We start from the raw sequence: 23,591 nt of genomic DNA, 5'->3' as shown, positions 1-23,591 counted from the left end.
ACTGGGCCAACCTGGAGCCCTGCAGTGTGTGAGCCGTTTGTTTGTTTCATTGTTTGCTGCTTTTCGGCTCAGCACCTGCCCTTACTGTAGCTTGTGTGTGTACGTTTCCAGCTTGCACATATTTGTATCTCTCCGTTCACTTCCACAGTGCGGAAAACAGCTCCCAAAATAACACTTTTAGCTCATAAATGAACACAGACTTAACAATATAAAAAACAAGTGCCAGTTCCCATTTTGTGAAGAAATTAAATGTTTCTTTTCGTGTTATTTTCCTATTTGAATTGGAAAGTAGATCCAGTCGGCAGGAAACTTCTGCATGGTAACCTTGTGCCATGAAGAAACAACCTGAAATACTTTCATAAATAAGTGTAAATACAGCGAGAAAGAGTACTGAATTTTCTTTTTACACACACACATGTATATATTGGCATAATCTGCTTTGTTCATGTTCATTTATGTGCTCAAAGTGTTATTTTGGGAGCTGTTTTTCTATGGAAGTGAATGCAGAGACACAAATACAGTATTTTAGATTAGCAGCCTTGGGCAGCACATGTGGACTCATAACGCCCAGCGAACTATACAACCAAACACGGTGCCAAAGCTCAATCGTGCTTTCAGAAAATATTCCAGTAACTGTCCTTCTGTGTTGACTTTGAACAGGGACGAGACAGCAGCTGTGTCAGCGGGAGGACGCAGCGTCACCAGACAGACGAGGCTCCCTCCGATCTGCCCGGCGGCCAAAGCCCCACTCCTCCTCAAAATGACTTCCAACACGCTACAGTGATTCATGAAAAATGGACTACATAGACAATATGTTAATTTAAAAAAAAAAAGGATACAGTATATTAACAGTATATTTTTATTCATTTTAGAGCAAAGGATAAACAGATATTTACCCTTTTTCCATATGCTAGCTTATTTTCAATATATACATATCATAGTATGTGCACAGATAAATAACCTACCCATGTTCAAGTACAAATTTTCAAGCATAATACCATAAGACCATTCACCAGCAGAGTTTCATTCCAAAATTAGAGCTCCACTATTTTGACCAACTTTTCTTGATGCAGCTGGTGTTACTAATAATTTCTGCCTTTTCCCCCTGATAATGTTCAATAATAAATTTCAAGTTACATTCTTATTATCATGCATAGGCATCATTTTGGAATGAAACCCTCCTCATATATATTCGACTCATGCCTATAATTACAACTGGAACAATGAAATACTTGTGCATTTCAATGCAGTAACAACCTGCTTTGGAAATACAGTCAAATATGACATTTTTGGTTAAAAAACAAATCATGAGTCTAATTAAAAACAGATAAAAAATAAATACAAAAACAACCATCAACCAAAGGCAGTGTCATGGACTCTGGTGTTTACAGCCTGTTTTACTAAATTCTCCATTTCAAAATTCCATCCAGCTCTTTTTTTTTAAAGACTTAAAAGAGTTACTAAACCCCCAAACCCTCTGAGAAAGTGGGGTTTGGGCTGTAGGTGCTCTTCAATTTTTGGACTGGATTTGAATATTTTGGTTGAGGGCCAATACTGCGTTCAATATAAAGTACACTGATCAATCCTGGCCAATATGACTAGTCCACATCACACGTGACAACTACAAAAAAATGGTAAATAATATTCTACAACGACAAATGTGTAGTCATATCTGTCAACCAGGACTCAACAATTGATCAATTTATGTGTATTTTCCAAACGAATAAATGCCTTGACATTTACCAAAGAGATCTTCCAGACTTCCCAGACCTGTGTGGGAAACCTGCATGCAAAATTCCATACATCTAAATAGGATGCATAGAGAAATAAATAATAAAAAAGAGTAAACAGCAGGCAGAAGCTTTGTTTCAAAATGAGACATCCACCGTTTTAAATGTGATTCTGCAAATTATATAAAATTAAATAAATGGTGATTTTACATTGTAATGGATAATAGTTAATAATTTAATGACAAAATGATAACACTTAGAAAGTTCGGTAACACTTTACAATAAGAGTACAACAATTAACGTTAGTTAATGCCGTAATAAACATTAAGTAACAGGTAATAAACATTAAGTAACAGTTAACTAACCGTTAACTAATGTGTCTAAGAATCATGTACTAATGCTGTTCATGCTAAGGTATTAATTTCTATGTTATTTAAGGGTTATTGTAGATATTATTAACATTAGTAAATGCCATAATAATCATTAACTAACAGTTAATTAACCATTACGGCATTAACTAACATTAACTAACGTTAATTGTTGTACTCTTATTGTAAACTGTTACTGAAAGTTCATTATTGAATGGGAGATATTCAATAATGAACTTCAGCTGATGCGTATTCTTCCTCCTGACGGATATATATTACTGTAGAATATAAATCCTTGGCTACACCGAACACATAACGTATGCAGACTGTTTGTGGAGCAGATGCTGCAACGCTACGCTTCCACTAATCAGTGAATCAGGTGTGAGAGCAGCATGAAAGTGGTGCGTATGCGCTGCAGAGATCTGCACTACAGATGTAAAAATAGACCAGTCTTCCATTTATATTTTTTATGCAAAGTGTGTGCAGCCCTTTTTCACAGAAATGGGTCATCAAGTGTCTATTTTTTTAATTAATCTACTGGTACAAAGGAAATGACTCTTGCTTTGCTCACCCTGTGGGCATTTATTTTGCCAGTACCAGCTGGCAGTTGCTTGGTAACTTCATTCATTACACTCAGTGCTGTAGTCTGTAGATGTTCACATATCACACAAACTCTGTAAAAAGGTGGAAGTTTCACAGCACTGTGCTGAGTCCAAAAACTGCAGACTCAATCCCACACAATCCCAAAATGAGTGTTCACCATTTTGTTTTGCATATGACTCATCACACAACCCTGTTATGTACATGCGCTGCAGGTGGAGCCAGTAAAAAGATTCATTCCACGGCACATCTGCTCCGCCATTGGTCTGTGTACGTTACATGTTCAGTGTAGCCAAGGCATAACTCTTCAAATTCTTTCTGATACATGTCACAAGCTACATTTTGCTTCATATAATTTGGTTGACCCAAACAGCAAAAGGAATAATGTCACAGGTTAGGGTACAGCATGTGCAGCATTCTCTTCTTTAAAGTGCTTTATGCAAAATGGAGAAGTAGAGATTTTGAGAGGTCTGACGATTGAGCCCTGAGGGACGCCACCTTTTCTTTGTACATTGCGCCTTGCATAACATTCTTGGAGAATAAATAAATATACTTCCAACTTACATGGCTATTGTTGAGATAGAGGTACAAATGACAAAACACAGGATTTGTAACCATGTGTAAAGGACATTAAACTATAAATCTACTGGAGGGTGAACAAGGCACCAAACCTATACTTCAATAGTGACAGCTGTTGTTTTCTTTCCTCAGAGGAGGTGATATGACAACCTCTCGACTCAATTTCAATTTGATTTTTGATCTTTGTCTTTCTGTTGTCCACATGCTGGTGGACTCCAGATCAGATCAGGATTGACCTGATCTCCCTAGTACAGGAGCAACAAGTGATGTTCAAGTGGACACAACTTGTAACTTGTTCAAACTGAAGTTGGTCTATCCATCATGCTTCCTCTGCTCATACTGCACCAGTTCACTTCACATCTTACTGTCCTGTGTGTTGCTGCTTACCATGAAGAGAGCAGCAGGATCCTTACTAGAGCTCTCCCCATTTTGTTTGGACCCATTAGCTGAAGACTGACTGGTTTCTGCCTTAACACCACTGCTACTACTATTAGACTCGTCACTACCCACCATTCTCATCTCAGGCTTCTGCTGGGACCTGTCCTGTGGTTGAGGCATACTGCTCATTGCCATGCTGCCGTCTGTTTCCCCCGTGACCCCGTCCTCTCTAGATTTGCCCTCACTGGACTTGCCCTTGTTGGATTTTGCCTTTTTCGCTTTACCCTCTTTTGTTTGTTTGCCGTGAGATGACTTGTCAGACAGTGGAGCCTTGCTTGGCGGAATTGGTTTGACTGATGGTGGTGGTTGTGTAGTAGGTGGGGCAGTTCGGGTGGGCAGGACAGCCTGGTTGGTCTGAACCGTCCCGTTGCTGACAATCACATTTGTTAGCTGGTCATCGTCGGTCTGCTCCTTGGCAAAGTTCACAAACACCTATAAAGATAAACGGGATCCAGTGTCATGTGGGTAACATGAGCTTTATCAGTGTTGAGATTACAGTCTAACCATAATAGTGATTTTTTGTGATCGCTATTGAGGGCTTTCAGGAGACGTGACATCCTCTGGCGTAAGGTGACCAGATTTTTGGGACCAAATCTGGGGACATTTGTAGTTCATTGACAAATGCAATCACCAGTTAACCATCATTGTGTTGTTGCTAACAAATCTGTCCTGATGATGGCTTTTAGCTGTATGTTAAAGTCAGTATCAGTTGGTTTGTTAAATTAGCCTGCTGGTTTATTATCTAACTAACCATGTGTTCATGTTAACCGTGTTTTGAAGTAGAAACTAGGGCTGTAGACAAATCTACCTTAGCAAGCTATTCACTTTTATTTACAACATTACCAGCCACTGCTCAACAACCTTTTTCAGCTACTTCTCTTTCTCTAAGCTGATTTTCATATGATTATTATATTATTAGAATTATATTATATTATGCGCAAACGGTTTATTCTCCACCAAACCTCGATTATAAAACCAGATGTGGCTGCTGGGAGGTTTGTGATATAATCTTAAAGTTTCTACAGAAATTTGTGTTTACCTGTGTCGCTCAACAAATTGTTCAACCTGTAGTTTGCTGCAATAAAGCGTTCCTGGAGTGAGTCATCCAGTAGCTATTACAAAAGTAAAACCTCTTAATCCCAGTTGCTTTACTGGCCTCACCTGGTCCAGGGTTGTCTGTGAAACTGAGTAGTCGATGATGCCCAGCTCCTCAAAGTTGTTGGCCAGCACATCAAAGACACGAGCCAGGCAGCAGCTGTATGAGGGCAGTTGGTACTGCAGCACGTTCTGGTGGCGCTCCTTCAGCTCAATGCCAGGGAAGGAGTTCCTGATATAGGTGTCGATGGGGCAGGAGTCCTCGGGAGACTTATTGTCCATCAGACGAAGAATGATGGTGTAGCCGTCACCGAACCTGAACGACAAAGGAGGAGGTCATTCAGTGGTACTGAATGAGCTGTTACATTAAGAGCATAATGTTGAAACTGACTGACCTCACTGATATAAGCTACCCTAGTGTGGAGTGCAGTTACCTGTTCTTGAGGTGCTGCACTGATCCCAGGCACTGGAACCTGCCATTGACCATGATGGCCATTCTGGTGCAGAGAGCCTCACATTCCTCCATGCTGACAGTCCAGATGGAGGTCAGGAGAAAAAACACCAACATTTATACACTGAAGGAAACTCATCACTGAGTAGATGCACTCCAAAAGCTCTTTGAGGAATTTTACTCTACTTGATATGTTTTAGCTTTATATTAGATTGATACCCAGTAGCAGTAGCAGTAGCAGCCTTAGTGCATTCTTGGCAGTCTCTGGATGGATGTGGACCAGTTAACATAATCTCCCCCTACCTGTGGGAGGTGAGAACTACAGCCCTTCCCTCCTTGGTGACACTGAGGATGCAGTTCCAAAGAAACCTTTTGGCTTTTGGGTCCATCCCAGTGGTGGGCTCATCCTAACAAGAATTAAAACAATCAAAAACACATCTGGTGAAGCATGAGTTAGGGTACTTGTATATTTTACTAGCAAACATGAATGATTGTTGTGAATGGGAATATCAACTAAGGTCAGTGTACGTTAACTCAAAATAACATTACCAATAAACTCAACCAAAAGTATGGCACCACAAACCGACAGAATTCACTCTTAACATGCAGCCTCTATTTCCACACATGCTTAAGAAACAAAAAAATAATAATATATTTTCAGTTATAGAGACAAACCATTGAAATGTGCCACAGTAATTTGGAGAAAACAGTTCATCCACCTCCCTACTCTCTCCTGGTGATAAGTGGTAACAGGATCAAATTGGCTGTATCTCTAGAGGGTAAGAAACTGTTCTCAACAGTTTCAACCTTGTTTGAACCTTGGTGATAAAGGGATGGTAAACTAAAATGGGTATTTTTCATTAAAACATTTTTATAGTCATCAGTGGGTGTCAAAATCATTACAAAACTGTGAAAATTTGAAGTTCTATATAGAGAGAGGCGTATAGGTTGGTTTCTCCTGAGTCAAACCAGCGGTTTTACCAGGGACAGATTAAAATTTAAGAATGCAGCAATCCAATGAAAACACAAACTCAGTTTTTATTCCTCCTGCCCCCGTTTGATTGCCTCTTTGACCCACTGCATCTGTTATTTTCCACTAGATTCAACAAACAGAGTAACAGTCACCGCTAGCTTGTTAGCATGGCATGCCAATTTTGAAGCGTTATATAAATCCTCCCTTTTGCAGCAGATTATTTTACCAATAAAATGTTATACCAAAAGAGGTGAGGGCTAGCAAAGCATTTCAATCTGATGTGAAGCTAATGGCATCACCTCCAAAGTTTAGGTTTTTAGTAAGTGAGCTCTACAGCAACGCTACACTATGGATAATTTGCTAACATGTTGTCAGAGGGTCAGTAATTATCTTTGGCAGTGATTATCTTCGGCACCTGGCCAGCAGCCTCGTGCCTATGATTGAATTACAGACTGATATTCAGTATAATAGCAGTCCCTCTGGTGTGATATTACTTAATTAGGAACTCCCAAATCTTGTTGAAGACAGAAGTCAAGAATAATACTGAATAAGAAAATCCCCAAGTTTAACTGGATTCATTTCACAAATAATCTGAGAAGTTGCTCTCCAGCAGTCTGGTGACTGAGTTGGATCCTTACGAGGAAGATAATAGGCGGAGCCCCGATGAGGGAGATGGCGGTGGAGAGTTTCCTCTTGTTGCCTCCACTATAGCCTCCAGCCTCCCTGTCAGCATACTGGGTCAGCCCCAGTTTCTTCACCCCCCACTGGGCCACCTGGGACAGAACAAAGGAACTCCATCACCATCACTACATTCACATGCACACAGGTGACAAGATTATTGTGGGTAACCAGTTTAAGGCAGGAAATTGGATAACGTGTTTAAATGTGCTGCTCTACTCTGATTATTTAACAACCTGTTTACATGCAGTGCTAAGTGAGTAATCAGAACTCCCCTCTCCACCCCTGACGTGTCCTGGACTGTTGGAGCCGCTGAAATGCTCTGGACTGCTGCACTCACCGACTTCCCTGAGCTTTGCCCCGCCGCTCCAGACAGAAATGGGTCCAAAAGCTTGGTGAGTGGCAGCAACAGTGTTTCACCACTCTGCAGCTGGACTACTGAGTGAAGCAGGCTGTGGCAGATGTGTATTTTGTGTCTTTGTATGTTCAACAGAGATAATGCTGACATACGTTCATTTAACACTCTTCAAACGTCAGGCAGAATAGATGCTGTGCTTCCTGCATTTATGGTGTTCATTAAGTAACTTTCATTGTCTATTTTCTTTCACATGTACACAATTAAAAAGCTTTTCAGGAATTTGATTGAGGGTTTACAAAGAAAGTAATCGTGTCTCTCCAGCAGAAATATACTTGTGGTAACCAGGTCTCTCTCTATCCTTTAATCCCTGTTGCAATTCATTCTCTCAATCTGCACTGAACATGGCTAACAATGTTTTAGTTTTGGAAACTTAATTTGATGACTTGTGACCTGCCTGGTTTCTTCTCATGATGCTTTTAATGTCTCTTTGATGCCTTTTGTTGTGGTGCTGTATTTAGTTTGTTGTATGTATTTCAGCTTAACTGCATAACAAATTTACTAGGAGAGCAAAGTGATTGATTTCATTTCCTCCTCATAAGTCAGGTCCAATCAATGATGTTGACATTTTTTGAGTAAGGCCTTCCTTTATGATACCTTGGCCACTGAGTCCTCTGGCACCCCCCGCAAGCGTGCGTACAGCTCCAGGTGTTCCTGGCCTGTCAGCAGGTCACTGATGGCGTCAAACTGGGGACAGTAACCCATCAGCTGGTGGACCCGCTCCATCTCTGTCAAAACACTGACAAGCACAGGAACAGATACTTACAGATACAGTATTTGTACTATCAGGCTAGTACGGGCTAGTAGGGAACTTTACTGATTGATTGATTGATTGATTCATTTTTTGACCATTTCTGCTTTAGTAGACAGCCACAGTGGAGAGAGGCTGGATGCAAACCCAGGCCACTGCCCCTAACATCCAAGCCATGTGCTCACATAAAAACAGCTCAAGAGCTACTTCCATCAGGTCATGTGAAACAAATGAGACAAAGCCACTGTAACAGTCAAATTTGAACTAAGTCAGCAGTGGGTGGCAGGTGAGGTTTGTACCTGTGGTGGTTGAGAAAGGCCTCCCCGTACGTGATGGGCGTGTCTCCCGTCAGCATGCGAAACGTTGAGGTCTTCCCCGCTCCGTTCACCCCCAGCAGGCCGAAACACTGCAGGACAGAGGTACAACAACAGCATGCTGCATTTACACCCACACATACACCAACCTGAGTCAATGATTGCTTTGTTGAAAAGACACCACAACTGGTAAAAACTGTGGTGAAATATATCAGACATCTTTTTGTCCTCGACAGCAGCAGCAGTAGTTGCTAAACTTAAAGTGACAGTTGCCTTTATCGCAGAAATTGCTTTTTTTTTTTTTTTTTTTTTTCAAATTTCTCTGGATAAATGATATTCCCCAAATTAAATTCTATATTTTTATTCTACATTTATTAATCAGAATAATACAACTGTACAAGTCAGACAGTTTTTAAAATTTTATGATATCACTTTTTTTCACATTTTTTCAGAGTGTAACATCAGTGTAAAAAGTGTAACAACACAGTGAAATTGTGCTTGCTGATTGTGTTTCCAACTGTAACTGAAGCAGCAATTTCTGGACGTAACTTAGAGAGAAGAAGACATCAGGCGGTGTGTCTGTGTTTTCTGGAGTGTTAAAGACAGGGAGAGGGTTGGATGTGCTGTGTGAATCTCTCACCTCCCCACGGGGAATCCCCAGGCAGAGCCGATCCACTGCTGGCTTCCTGCCAGCTTTATACACCTGCAAAACATAAAGTGGCCTGTTATAGAGACAACCAGCCAATCACAAGAGGGAATTCAGAGCAAGTCTCTACCACCATCAGCAGTGGAAAAATGAGGCACATGTCAAACAAAAAATGAACAAGATGCTGCTGTGTGAAGATTTTCTCACTGATATTCTGCACATCACTGCCAAATAAAGTGTGGTAGCAGATTATAATAACGCAAAAACACAACTGTTAAAAAACAGCACCATTTGTTTCATTTGGGAAAATTTTTGGGACGATTTCCATAAAATTTTGAGTTTGTTTTAGTTAGCTTAGCAACTGACATGCCAGACAATTTCTTCTAGCATTTTTGCAGCCATTCAGCTGATGCTTTTATCCAAAGTGATGAGGGGTTCAGTGTCTGGTGTAAGAATTTTCTGGCAGCATGTTGATTTGTTTGCCTTTGCAGGGATCATGTGGTTATGTGAGGCAACTGCAGCAGCAATGCTTGTGTTTTCAGTAGACGGTTAGAATTGTTATTTTTTTATATTACAGGACCATCCTGGAGATTTTGCCAGTTTAGCATACTATTTTTTAGAACTCCAATATCATTTTTCATCCCTTTTATCTAGCCATGGGTTTCCATTCATTCCACTATGATATGGAAATAAACTTTCAGAGACTTCAGATTGTCTTCACACCAGTATTCCATCACCGTAATACAGTCCTCCAAATTAGTTTTCCTAAAAGAAGCAGCACTGTTGAGTTTTGATGAGCTGAAACTGGGTGGGGTGAAACGCTCCCTCTGCCAGGGAAAAGAGTCCCTGTGGAAATGTTTGCTTTACACAGCAAACAGTATCAGTCCTGTGGCTTATGAAGAGTGATGACTTTGTTAGACAAAGAAGCAGAACATTGTACAATGGGTGTTACAAATAAAAATGAAATTTGAAAATTTGAAAAGTTGGTATTATAATGTGGGTAATGTGGGTAAATTGTATTAAATGGGCCAAACATTCTAAATCACTGGTATTGTCCCTTAAAAAAGATTCAAATGTCAAACATGCTGTGGCATTTACCAATGTTCCTGCATTTTCATCATTTCAAAAATCATTACACCAGGCATTCTTAAAGTATGGCCTGCAGGCTAATGGTGGTCCTGGGAAACCTCGATGACTTTAGGTGACATGATGAAATGCATGTGGCATACTTGGCGTGATTCCAATTCAGTTTTAAACTAACCTACTTCACACCGTCACCTGCCATCAAAATCCAGGCACTCGACTTTTCACCATTCACAGGTTTCACAGAGATTTGGGTGTGGGGTTTAGATAAGCCGCATTCACACAGGATCAGGCGTTGCAGCAGCAGCATGTGCAGGTTTTGTGCGGAGATGTGGGCGTGTCAGTGTCACTACAGCCCGTCAGCCCGCCTGCCCGCTCGGTCTGTTTGCCAGCTAAGCGATTGGCCGACGCAGCGTGACGTCAGGGTGCGTTGGGGTATTTTTTTTGTGTAACCCCGTGCAGCACACACTGCCACAGCCAAACCTGTCTATGCCCATGATCCTGTCTGAATGCAGCCTTACTCTTAAAGCATTACACAAACACATCTTCATCACTGCTATTGAAGCTTGTGCACCTTGCTGAGATCCATCACGGTAAGGATGTCCGCTTGGGCTCTGCCACCTTTGACTCTCTCTCTCTCCCTGGCGACATCTTCGTCCTCTGGGCCAAGAGGAGGCATCTGAGGCTCTGTCCACCACGGCCTGGATGGAGGAACACAAGACTTGACACTAACCCTTGTGTGACTTAGTTTACCGCTGTGGAGTTGTAAACTATCCAATTAAAGAAACCCATGTTTTCATAGAGAAGGCATTCAGGTCCTGATTCAGTAAGATGTTGATGCAAGGGCAATTTGTGAATTTTTACGCCTCATTTACTTGAGATAAAAGTAGGGTTTTGTCTTTCTAACTGAGAAATTTATGCCAGTTGAGCTATGCACACAAGCACTCATAAACAGCAACATGCGAGCAAATAAGTCCTTAATTACTAACAGCAAGCTTGATTTGCTTCAGCTGTAAGACTAATCCATTCATGCTGCCATCCCTGGACACATAGAGCCTCTTTATAATGTGAGCGTGATCTGATATATTCTGAAATTCTAGGATGGAAACTTGCCTGTCCTTTGCAGCAAAAAGTGTGATTGAGCTTTTCATTGACAGCTGTTTTGAACATACCTGCAACGAATGAAGAACTTGTACTGCAGCAGTAAGGTGAAGATGAAGAAGATAAACCCCTCCGCTGCCATTGCAAACAGGTTTTTCCCCACAAAGTCCCACTGCAGAGGGTCCAGGGTCTGCTTGGTGCCTGGAGGAGAGCAAATTACATAAAGATAATCCAATAACATTGGAAATTTTTTTATTCTATTTCTATAATGTTTTCATCTTTATCCCATCTTACAAGGTTTCCATGACCAGTCTCTCCAATCGACACTGGATGTCTTACATCTTTCAGTGTAGATCAACAGCATGCAGAACGTTTGGGTTTGCAAACAAGACATTTGGATTCAAAGCTTTTGATTCACATTTTCATTATTTAATATTTTTTTTTATTGCAGTGTCGATAGTTGTGCTCTTGAATCTATTTTTTGATTGCAAATCTATTCTGTTTGTCATCTTTACCCCCATTTGGTGGCTGTTAATTGTATTTAGTTACTTTCCACCACTGGTAACCTAGTTGACAAATGTCATATCAAACATCACAACCACACGCACTCACAACCTGCCAGAGTGTCAGCCTTATATGTGTAAGTTTGCAAATGAAATTGATGCTGATGAGGTCAAGCAAGGATTGGGGAGGTATGTCTTTTATCAAGAGTACGCTAGCAACTGTTTGCTGCTGGCATTCATTGCATTCATGCTGACAAATCATTTGCACTCAGCAAAATCAGACTGTAGTGGTTTTTTATGGGAAAACTGCTGGGCCGGGCTAGGGATTAAAAAAATATTATTAAGAGTTTGGACTTGGACCAGTACAGGTTCTGGTCGTAGGGCTTTGATTTTTGGGCCTATTAAAAACTCCACATGCACTGCCACCTCCACTGTTTAATTGACAGGTAATTTCTGACAAGTGCTCAGCAGAAACACTACAAAAATAAGACTAGGCGAACCTGGTGCAAGCTGTGCCGCATGGAACTGAGATGCAAAATGTAATAATTTGCATGTTCAAATATGCAAATGGCCACAACGTAGCACTGGGGTTCTGTTACCATCATGGCTGCCGATATTTCGAGCTCTGAAAGTAGTCATGCAGGTCCAACTGCTTTGATCTGTTCTGGGGTAACTCCCCAACACACACACACACACATAGCCAGTCTAATGTCGGCTTTGTGGGGCAGTGAGTTTGGTGTTATAAGGCGAACACACACTCATTTCAAACTGGTGAAGGCCTGGAATTCTAACTCAGTCTGGAATAACATCATAGCAAACTATCCACATTTATGGCACTAATGAGCAGATTTCACATTAACTCTAAGTTGAGTTAGGCTCTACTTTTGCTCCATACCAAGCCTCTGAAAGGCATCGGCCATGGCCTGGTTCTTGGCCATGTCGATGAGTCCTCGACCCAGGCAGAAATGAGGGAAGATGAGGAAAACCTTCTTCAGGATCCTGTTCACCTCGTTCAGATGCTAGAAAAATGAAATCACAGAGATGGCAGATGAGTTAAAGTAGCAACAACTAAGGATTTACTGCCACATAACATAAAGTTGCCATGATATGTCTGATGGGGTTGACAGGGTTACCGGCTTCTAAAACCCACATTTTTACTTGTACTTTTACTTTTACTTACTTTACCAACTAAATTTTTGCAGTTATCAAACTTTGATGAACTTGCGAAATTTCTAAGTTTCCATCTAATAGAAATAAAACATTAAAATTTCTCTACTTTTGTAACTCTCCAGGCCAGCATGGTTTGTACCTCATCTATGAACAGCTCCAGGACGAAGGTGGCAACACTGCCATTGATCCCAATGAAGAGGTTGATGGAGGTCAGAACCACGTAGGCCGTGCTCGGGACAGTGAACACAAAGGATGCTGGGTACATGAGAGGGGTGATAGACCACCTGAAATGGATAATTAAGTTATCCAATAGAGCAACAACAGATACACACTACTTCTGTCACGGGCCACGATCCAACTGGCAAAATGGCACAAAAGAGACTTTATCTACAGAGAAATAAAATAATGTGAGCAAATCTCCATGCATCATAACTTTAACTTAATATGGGATACATAGAGTAAAATTTCTATTACCGGCTCAGACGTTTATTTAATTCCATCATAGAAAGAATCCTGTGCCTAACAGGGCAATTTTAAAAATTATCTCTGAAGGCATTTCTGGTTTTATTAAATAGTATGCAGTGGGGAACAAAAACATGAGAGAGAGAATGACATGTGAGAAAGGTCAGGAGGAGGCCAGATAAACTCATGATGTCACGAGCACACAGGATTGACCTAAGCTCTGAAATTAACCCCCGCTACGTGCCAAAGGCTGGCTAAATTTGTCTTTGGTGGATTAGCTAGTAAGTTCAGAGTTCAAGTTTCTCATGTGTGCAGAAAATGTATAATGCGTAACATGCAGTGAAATGTTTCTTTGCCGTTACTCAGTTAACAACATAAAAGAAACTGCTGAAAGGGCGGCAACACGAGCAGACAAGAGTATACATTGTTTGGTCTTTGCCTGAGACACTGGCTCAGATGCAGGAAATGATATATGAACAAATTTCCCCTTATTTTGGTTCATATCCACAATTTGTTCTTATTTTGTTAATACCCACTGATTTCTGGGATTATCCAATTTTTTTCTTATTTTTGCTTCTCTCTTAGGTAAGAGAAAATCTGGCAGGCGGTCAAGAGCACTCTTACCAAGCTAAGAAACAATTTCTCATTATCACAGTCCACTGATTGGTTGTCCAACACATGAAAACATACATTTTAAAACTGAACAACATAAAAAACTGCATTTAATGAATATCAATGCATAGTTACATTAAGATTATTTTATGTTTTAGAGTAATTATGAGTTTCGGTTATTTAAATAAAATATTTGAATGCAGACATTTGAGAGTTTGTTGAAATAAAAAAAATATAATTTTTAAAAAAGAAAAAATGAAATTGCTAATAAATAATCAGTCTACATGTCCACTGAGTATGCACCCAGCCACAATCTTTTTGTTACCTATAACGGGTAAGGATCATTCACAAATGAGTAACTTTCACCCCTTGACGTTTGTTAAATAATGATTCCAAGTTGTTTGCTTGAGTCCTCAGTGATAGATCTCGATCAAGTAGAGCATTAATGGCCGCCTTGTCTCCAACAATATGAGGAGACTTTTTGGTGTCGTGGTGAGAGCAGGCTCCTTACGCCAATCCAGTCATAGCTACACTGGATTATCACTGGATGCTGAGAAAGCTTTCGACAGCATAGAGTGGCATCATTTGTTCTATGTTCTCTTGTCCTGCCTCACCGTCGCGCTTCATCCTGGCCCTTGAACCTAGTCTGGCATGCTCTATAGAGAAGAAAATTACTGGTATCCACATTGTGGGGTATGATTTTAAAGCTAATCTGTGTGCCGATACCTTGATATTAACGTTATTAAAACCTTGTTGGTCATTCGCTAAGATCATGAAATTGACTGACACATTTGGGAGACTTTCAGGTTATTAAGTGAATTATAGGAGTGAAGCCATTCCTATAAACCACCTGACTTATCCTTTACATCTAAATACTGCCCTTCTCCAGTGGAGACCACAAGGTATGAAACCCTTGGAACAAACACCCAGACTCCCATAGATAAGATCTTTGATAGATAAGAAATTAAGAGATGGACAGTACTGCTCATTTCACTATAGGCCAGAGCAGAGGTGATACAGATGAATATTTTACCTAGATAATCATTCCTCATATCAGCTATACCACTCAAATTTCCCCTTTACTGGTTTAAAGAAATCAATATGATTATTGATATTGTGAATGAATAAGAAACCTAGAATCAGCTACAAAAGACTGGTGAGATCAAGAAAAAGTGGTGGATTACGAATTCCGGATATTTATTCATTTTACATGGCTTATAATGCTAGATTCATTTTGTCATGGGCCTACAAATGCAAGAGTGAAGCTGGCGGATGGAGGAAATAATTCTATCTGAATATAACAAGACTATCTCTTTCCCAGCATTATGCTTTCCTCCTAAAGTCAACTTGAAAATGATTAAGCCATTTTTACCATCATGCCCTGTGTGGAATAACCCCCAATTAATTGTTGGAGGCAGAAATGGAAAACCCAGATTGATCTGAGATACTTATTATTTTCTTTCTTTTTTGCCATATTTACAGCTAAAAACATTGTAAGGTTAGTTATTTCAAAGAACATGGAAAAGGAGGATGGTGGAGATCTGGACAGTAAATTGATGGGGACTGCCTTGGAAAGGAGAGTACTTTGGCAATATCAAGGTTTTTGTCCTTTGCCTCTTCCAAGAGCTTATCTTCCTTTGAATATCCATGGGAGAAGGACTTGGGTAAATTCTTGACCACAGCGCAGTGGTCACTGTTTTATTATTTATGTTTCATCTCAAGACTGTCTTCTATTCTGGATGTGAAAATACCTCAATGACCTTTAGTATGCCTTTTAGGCACAAAGGTAGAAAATAAACAGTTAATGCTCACACACCACATTACTGCTTGGCTTTTTTGTCAGTAAAACGTATTATTATGAAAACTGGAAAATATTACACTGCTTTAGTCTTGACAATTTGACTGTGGATTTACTGTCAATGCAATGCCCTCTTTGAATATGACAATGGAAATAATGGACCCCTCATCTTTATAAGATCATATTTGGAAAATAGGTTATATGAATGAATTGTATTGTAACTGACCTGCAGAAATTTGGCTTAAGAATATAAACTTATACATCGGAACTTCAACTTATGCATGTTGTGTGTGTGTGTGTGTGTGTGTGTGTGGTTGTGGCTGAAGGATTCAAAATGCTCTCTTGCTTAATAATGCTCTCTTGTAATCTGAATTCTGTTGCACTGCATGAAAAACAAACTTAATTTATTTGTGAACCACCATGCACTAAGTTAAAATATCATTGTAAGTGGGTAGGATAATAGAGCTTTTACACAAGAGCTGCCCCTCTAACTCTATGAGCAGTGAATGATTCGGGTCTTTACCCATAAAGCAGCAGCAGCAGGACGAGGGCAGGCAGGTTGGTCTCAGAGACGTACGACTGCTGCTGAAAACCAATGAAGATCAGCACGACCATGGTGGCTGGGACGGTGTAGTTCAACTGGGAGAGAAATCAACAAAGGAGAAAAAAAAACAGAACCTCTTATTTCTGTGTGCACTGGAAAATGTTTGTTTCTTCTTCTTATGTGGATATCTGTCTGGAGAAAGAGGTTTACCTCATGTACAGCATATACATACAATGAAGTACAGAACTTAATACAAACACAGAAAACAACCTTAAATACAATGAAAAGGACCACTCTGTTGCCCCCTAATTGTGCTTCATTCAGCCTTGCTGCTGTTTATGCCATTAGAGCCAATTACATGAATTATGCAGGCCTTATGACAAGCAATAAAATGTTTAAGGAAAGACAGAAATCCAGCTCAGCCTGAAACACAGTAATAAATTATCAGCTGGAATTCAAAGTAGATTATCTTAAAGTACATTAGATAAAATTAGATTACATTTTCATATTTTCAGATTGTTTTGCACTGCAAGCCCACAGCTTTACCACACAGAAAAGTACATATCAGACGCACAGTGAAATATTACAATGATAACTGTATTATTCAATAAGACAGTTAGAGTATAATTTTGGGCAGTCCCGCCATAAGCACATTGATGCGCTTCACCGCCAACGTCACCACAAATAGAAAACCATAAAACACCACAACAACCTGCAACTTCAATCCTTCACATCAAATTAGTGTTGCCTGATAGTGAAAAAGTTAAAGGAACACACTGACATTTTGAACTTTACTTTTTTTCACCCCATAAACTGTCTCTGGTGAAGAAACATCCGACTAAAATTCAAACTGTCATAGGCAAGGATGTTATCAGGCCCATATTAAAAACTATTCTGTCCCGTTAAAGGGGCTTTAAATAATCTCTGGCCTTTATCGACCTCTACTGGTGACCAGTAGGAACTGCAAAACCAACAGAACTGCAGCTCCTGGCACTCACCCTAACAAAAAAGGTGTTATGAAGATTTCTGGCTTAAGAATGTGGAGTTTCAGCCTTTGTGGCTAATATGTGTTGTGTCGACCAACTTCCACAGAGGAAGAAATTCTTCCAAATATGACCAGGAATAATCTCTATAAACAGATTCTATATTATGTAGCTACAGTTGTGCTCAGAAGTTTGTATACCCATGCAGAATTTGTGAAATATTGGCCATTTTTTGGAAAATATGACTGATCATGCAGAAAAGGTTTCTTTTATTTAGGGATAGTGGTCAGGTGAAGCCATTTATTCTCACATAATGGTGTGTGCTCTTTTGAAATCATAATGATAACTGAAATCACCCAAATGGCCCTGATCAAAAGTTTACATACCCTTGAATGTTAGGCCTGATAATATACACAGGTTGACACACATATTGTTTAAATGGCTGTTAAGGGTAAGGTTCCACACCTGTGTCTTGTTTGACTGTAATTGGTGTCTGTGTATAAACAGTCAATGAGTTTCATAGCTCTTGAGAGACCCCTGGATGTTTAATCCAGGGCTGAACTGACTTTAATGGATACTGAGCCATGCGAGAGCAAAAGAACTGTCAAAGGACCTGTGAGAAAAGGTAGCTGAACTTAATAAACAGGAAAAGGATATAAAAAGATTTCCAAAGATCTGAAAATGCCAATCTGTTGTGTTCAAAACTATTGGTTCTGTTGATACCAAGCCAAGGTCGGGTAGGCCCTCAAAGACTTCAGCCACAACTGCCAGACAAACTGGCCAGGATGCAAAGAAAAATGCACAAGCAACTTCAGCTGAAATACAGGCTTCACAGCAAAGAAGTGGTGTGGCTGTTTCAAGATGCACAATAAAGAAGTACTTGTACAAAAATGGGTTGAGTTGCCAGAAAAAAGCTGTTACTGTGTCAATGCCACTAAATGCTTGTAATATGTCACGCAGCATCTAGACAAGCCTCAAAACTTCTGGGACAAAGTCATTTGGAGCGATGAGACCAAAACTGAACTTTATGGCCACAGCCATAAACACCATGTTTACGGAGGAGACAACAAGGCTTATGATGAATAGTGCACCATCCCTACTTTGATGCATGGAGGGTGATCTCTGATGTTTTGGGGCTGTGTGAGCTACCACAGCATGGGGAATTTAGTCAAAATTGAATGAAGCCAGTCAGAAAATACTGATGGCAAGAAAGTAGCAAATAAAAAAAACAGAAGGTTCTGGAGTGGCCATCAAAGTCTCCTGACCTCAGTATCACTGAGCCACTTTGGGGAGATCTCGGACACGCTCATCTAAGACAACCCAAGAATTTATGGGACTTTGAGGCTTCTTGCCAAGAAGAATGGGCGACTTTACCACCTGAGAAAATAAAGGGCCTCATCCACAACTGTCACAAAAGACTGCAAGCCATCATTGACGCTAAAGGGGGCAATACAAAGTATTAATAATTAGGGGTATGCAAACTTTTGAACAGGGACAATCTCATTCGTTTTGTTGCTATGTTTTGTTTAATGATAGTGCTATTCTGTGATGCCTTATAGTTTAATTTGAATCCCATTAAAAATAAAAGAAATGTGTTTGCCTGATCACTCATGTCTTATTTTTAAAATGGCGCACATGAAACAAATACTGCCAGGGTATGTAAACTTATGAGCACAACTGTATATATACAGAAACAGATCAGGAAGGGAGCAGCCGGTAGATACACCAGAAAAACACAGAGATTGGATCAGGAATAGCAAGCAACTGCCAATACAGTTTCTTTCACTTTGTCTCTCTGAGGGATTGTTTTAATACTGAAAGACAAAAAGGAACAGCTGTCAAGTTTTTCTTCTATATCAACTTCAAAGCTTGCATCCACACCCTAAGCCAACTTCCTATTTTGACTAATTCTTCGATAACAATGACAAATCCACTGAGAAAAGAAGGTGGAGAACTGTACCTTCTGGACTAATGTGTGTGTGAGTGTCTGATTGTGAGTATGTGCAAGTGAAACGTGGTGACTTAAGTGGTGCTTTTCTATTGTAAAAATAAAAAATAAATTGTAGTTGGTTATTTTCTGTTTACCAGGAGCAATGACAAGTCTGGGATGTACTGTGGCTGATAGAAGGAGAAGTTCCTTTCCATTAGTACTGACCATATCCCAGGTGAAGTTAGCCAGCCAGTAGAGGACGGGTTTGACCCCACTGACAAACTGAAGGTGTTTGGCTTTGCTGACTCGCTCCTCAATCAGAAACAGGACAAAGCTGGCCGGTACAAAGGACATGGCGAAGATCACACAGATAGAAACTAGAACATCCACGGATGTGGTCATCCTGACAGAGAGAGGAAACAGCAATAGTCATGAAACTGTGATATTCAAGTGTGTGACATTTATATCTGAAATAAGACCAGAGAATGCTATAAAGACAATGAAGAGGTCCACATTCATTCAGACTGCATTTATGATAGTGATGTACTGTTCATCCTGAATTCTTCTTTTGATTAGTTTGATACTCTTCAGTAAAGGAAAGTCATTACTGCAGAAAATTAATTGTTTTCAAGGATCATAAACGGTGATGAGGTCTGATAATATACGACCTGAATCTACCTCTTCTTGATGATCAGTGGGGGCATAGCACCCACATACCAAGGTTTACCAAAACCAAAACACCAAAATCCTACCACATGCACCCACAAAACCCCACAGTATCAAACTGACATGGCCATTTCGGTGAGCTGCTCCTTGGTCAGGTTGAGCGGGTGGTTGTAGGCGGTGATGCCGTGTTTCCTCCTTGCTGGACCCGGTGGCAGGCTCGCTCTCAGGAGCCCGTTGTTCATCACGTTGACAAATGATGCCATGGCGTGCCAGCCTTTGTTATTGTACCACACCTGACCACGGGGGATAAGAGAAATGCAGTTTGGGTTATTTTGCCATGACATGTTGTAATTTACCTTTTTGGTGTACCCATGTTCCCTCAAGCTGCCTCTCAAAAGAAGTCCTTGCTCTTGGATTGTGACACCCAGACTGACACCAAAACATGACAATTACTGCTGGTGTTTTAGACTGTGAAATGAAACTGGAAATACTTAAATATAACATCACACCGTTTATGAAATACCAAATGGGCCCACCAATGGCTAGTTTGAAGTTTTCCTTTAAAGACTAACTAAACCTTAAATCTTTATGAAACCTCACCTTTAATGGTGAAAAGTAGGGTGCCTGTTCTTTGGTGATGTCTTCACCCACAGAGCTCAACAGGTGGTGACATCACCTTCCACCAAAGCACCCTATTTTTCACCATTACAGGTCAGGCTTCACAGAGAGTTAGTTTTGGGGTTTAGATACTCTTCAAGGACAGGCTGTGGGAAACAAAGACAGAAACACATAGAAACAAAGACACACACAAACACACACACATTTTATTTACCTTGACATTGTTTTGACTGTTCAGACCTCCAAGAAAATCTGGCAGTCGGTTCAGCAGGTGATCCAGAGAGCTGTTCTGTAACAAACCAATCAAAACCAGTTAACGGTGCAAACTATAGAACTGATCCCGTATATTCAGAAAGATAGCAGTGTTGACCAAACTTGATTGTACCTGTGCAACTTGGTAACGGGTCCTGATAGCAGTGATTGAGTCTTGGACATGGTGCATCTGGGTTACAGTCTGGGTAGAGCTGCCCCCCAGAGAGAAGCCCCCGTATCTGCAACACAACAGTTAAAAACCTCAATGAGCACTGTTTTGTCTACTTAAAATCTAAAATTCATGTGAAGAACCACAAAGGTTCACTTTGAACTGATGAAACAGGTTATGTACATAAACTCTTCACATTATGACTATGCAGTTTATAGCGTGTGAGAAAAATGTAGGAGATAAAGAGGTAAATATTAGACATTTGACATCAATTGACTTCAAGACTTGGATTATGTTGCATGAGGTGTTTGGAGAAAATGATGTATATTTTATCCTTTTTTTAGAGCAGCAAAAAGATGGCTGTTGACTTCAATAGTTTGGCAGTAGAGCAGTTCTGCCAACTTCAATAAAGCTGCAGTGACACTGGGGTGAGTAAATAATGACTTAGGTTTCATTTGGGAGTGAACTGTTTCTTTAAAAACAAAACAAAACAAAAAATGGAACCATCCTTCTGAAAAAATATTTTCACTGCAAAATAATTAGTTTGATCAGCCTGCTTGATTTGGACACAAATACCAGGAAACCTTTGGCAGGGTTCTACTGAAGGTCTGATGTCAGATTCCATGATTTTTCTGACCTTCCATCATTAACCCCTGGCCCTTCCATGCCCTAGAACAGTTCTTCCTCTCTGGTTTACTACTGCTGTTTTTCGGTCTGGTTTTGACTCTAGTTGGGTGGAAAACCAATAAATCCAATGTGTGAAACAAACTGGAAAACACATTCTGCTGTATTCATGTGAAGTAACACAACTGTAAAATTCCCTGGTATTCCCTGGTTGCCTATGAATGTTGCTTATGAAATTACCTGACTTCCCTTATCTCAAATACAACTTGGAAAATTTCAGATATTCCATTCATTTTCAGCAGTGTCTCAGAAAGGTAAACCTGACAGGAGTCTAAGATGTCAAAACCACAGATACTACTGCAATAATTAGTGCAAATCTTCCACCTAAAACACAACAACTTACCTGAATTCATTCACCCACTTCTTGGTTTTCAGGCTGTTAATGACACAGAAAGAAAACAAATGAACCTAGACAGAATATTTCCATACAAAACACACATGGGTCAATACAGGCCTGATTAGGCCCTTAGTGTGTAACCTCCTCCTTCATTTCCAACAGTGTTTTGAACTAACCACCAAAATAAATTTCATATTCATGTGAACAGTCGCTTGCTAACAGCAGGTGTCACATTTCATGTGGTGGTGGGAAAAAAACACAAAAAACAGAACAAAAAGAAATGAAAAAGAAATGTTGATTATCACCTACAACACTGGCAGTTCAACACGTGTACCGTCTGGGGGCAGATACTGTATCGGATCTCTACTTTTTTAGATTTTTGGCAAAAATGCTCATATTTAAAGATATTGGATACTGGCATAAAATATACACTACTGCCAATCTCCATGCCAAAATATCATAAACTGGTATTGTCAAACCATAGTGTTTAAGACCCAAGTTGACATCTCATATTAATCTAATGACTATGAATATGACAAATATCAAAAAGGCTTGCAGTTACTTGTAAGCTGCAATGAAAAAAAAAAATGAAATCAGCTAGTACGCACAATAGTTACTAAGTGGTTTGATTTGATTGATTGGTTTGTGGTGAAATATATGGCACAAATGAAAAGAAATTAAAATCTTATTTATCATTGATCTGGAACATTTTGGTCAATGGGAAAATTTAACAAAAAGATCTGGGTTTTAATCAATGAGATTAAACAAGGAGTCTACCCTCTTTCAAAGATTCATCCTCATTAGGTTATCCTCCAAAATTATGAGATACAGGCAAGATTCTAACCTTTTAACAACTGTCCAATAAACTGCACCATACCAAAACTATTAAAGAAAACTAAACATAATAGCAAGTAAGGGTTTGCAATACACTGAATTGCATGTTGCAGCGCACCTTTTCTTGAGGATCTGAGGGTAAGTCTTCACCAGGTAGTCAGAGATGTTTCGACCAGTTAGATTTTGGAGCATGTCTCCAGTCAGCCTCTTAATCTGAAAAAAACAACAACAAAATACAGACATATAAGAGTATAAATATAAACAGTTTATGTTATGCACACTCAAATATTTTAGAGACCCTATGAAAAACATACAGTCATCAGATGGTCGACATTTAACGTCAGCTGTTTTCAATTTTCAATCAGTTCAACATATGCAAAATTATGATGATTCACCTAACGATCAGCAATAAACCTACAACTGGCCTCCAAAGACTCACTCCAACTTTAAACTGGAGAGCATAAAGCAGTGTACAGATTCGTGTGTATGAGTACACAGACGTGTGTGTGTGTGTTTGTGTGTTTGTCCGTGCATGCTCCATCAGAAGTCTTCCTCCCACCTTACCAGCCATTCGTTTCCCTTCGTTTTATTGTTATTTATGACTACCAACACATACATGCTTGTATCACTACACCTGTGAGGAGGTTCATTGCCTCCATTCACTTCTTCACCCCTAACCTTGAACTCTCTCCATTGTATGCCTAACCCTTACTCTTAATCCTAATTTACATCTAATCCTTATTCTAATCTTGGCCCTAATCCCAATTCCTGACCCTTACCTAACCTGTTACTCTCACCATACATAAC

At 39.9% G+C, this 23,591-nt stretch overlaps 1 protein-coding gene across 2 annotated transcripts in view; it reads right to left on the bottom strand.

Annotated features, from left to right (window-relative positions):
- Positions 1 to 2,618: 2,618 nt before the first annotated feature.
- The window catches only part of abca7 (ATP-binding cassette, sub-family A (ABC1), member 7), a 51,067-nt gene continuing 30,094 nt past the window's right edge, over positions 2,619 to 23,591 (bottom strand). The window contains exons 32-51 of one of the 2 annotated variants that reach the window (XM_030049022.1): positions 22,903 to 22,997; positions 21,957 to 21,989; positions 20,894 to 20,999; positions 20,723 to 20,797; positions 20,014 to 20,183; positions 19,450 to 19,627; positions 16,291 to 16,406; positions 13,035 to 13,179; positions 12,621 to 12,744; positions 11,294 to 11,423; positions 10,696 to 10,822; positions 9,033 to 9,095; positions 8,378 to 8,484; positions 7,925 to 8,066; positions 6,873 to 7,007; positions 5,565 to 5,668; positions 5,245 to 5,337; positions 4,877 to 5,126; positions 3,606 to 4,147; positions 2,619 to 3,549 (exon numbers count right to left, since the gene is read on the bottom strand). In XM_030049022.1, the coding sequence (XP_029904882.1) occupies positions 3,632 to 4,147; positions 4,877 to 5,126; positions 5,245 to 5,337; positions 5,565 to 5,668; positions 6,873 to 7,007; positions 7,925 to 8,066; positions 8,378 to 8,484; positions 9,033 to 9,095; positions 10,696 to 10,822; positions 11,294 to 11,423; positions 12,621 to 12,744; positions 13,035 to 13,179; positions 16,291 to 16,406; positions 19,450 to 19,627; positions 20,014 to 20,183; positions 20,723 to 20,797; positions 20,894 to 20,999; positions 21,957 to 21,989; positions 22,903 to 22,997 (2,709 nt within the window). In that variant the 3' untranslated portion in view covers positions 2,619 to 3,549; positions 3,606 to 3,631. Of the gene's footprint in view, positions 4,148 to 4,876; positions 5,127 to 5,244; positions 5,338 to 5,564; positions 5,669 to 6,872; positions 7,008 to 7,924; positions 8,067 to 8,377; positions 8,485 to 9,032; positions 9,096 to 10,695; positions 10,823 to 11,293; positions 11,424 to 12,620; positions 12,745 to 13,034; positions 13,180 to 16,290; positions 16,407 to 19,449; positions 19,628 to 20,013; positions 20,184 to 20,722; positions 20,798 to 20,893; positions 21,000 to 21,956; positions 21,990 to 22,902; positions 22,998 to 23,591 lie in introns of both variants that reach the window. The other variant, XM_030049023.1, reaches the window with a different exon arrangement.

Source organism: Myripristis murdjan, chromosome 4, assembly GCF_902150065.1.
Source record: "Myripristis murdjan chromosome 4, fMyrMur1.1, whole genome shotgun sequence".
NCBI classification, from domain to species: Eukaryota; Metazoa; Chordata; class Actinopteri; order Holocentriformes; family Holocentridae; genus Myripristis; species Myripristis murdjan.
The sequence above is the reverse complement of the archived record's forward strand: the minus strand, read 5'-3'. Positions and strand labels throughout refer to the sequence as shown.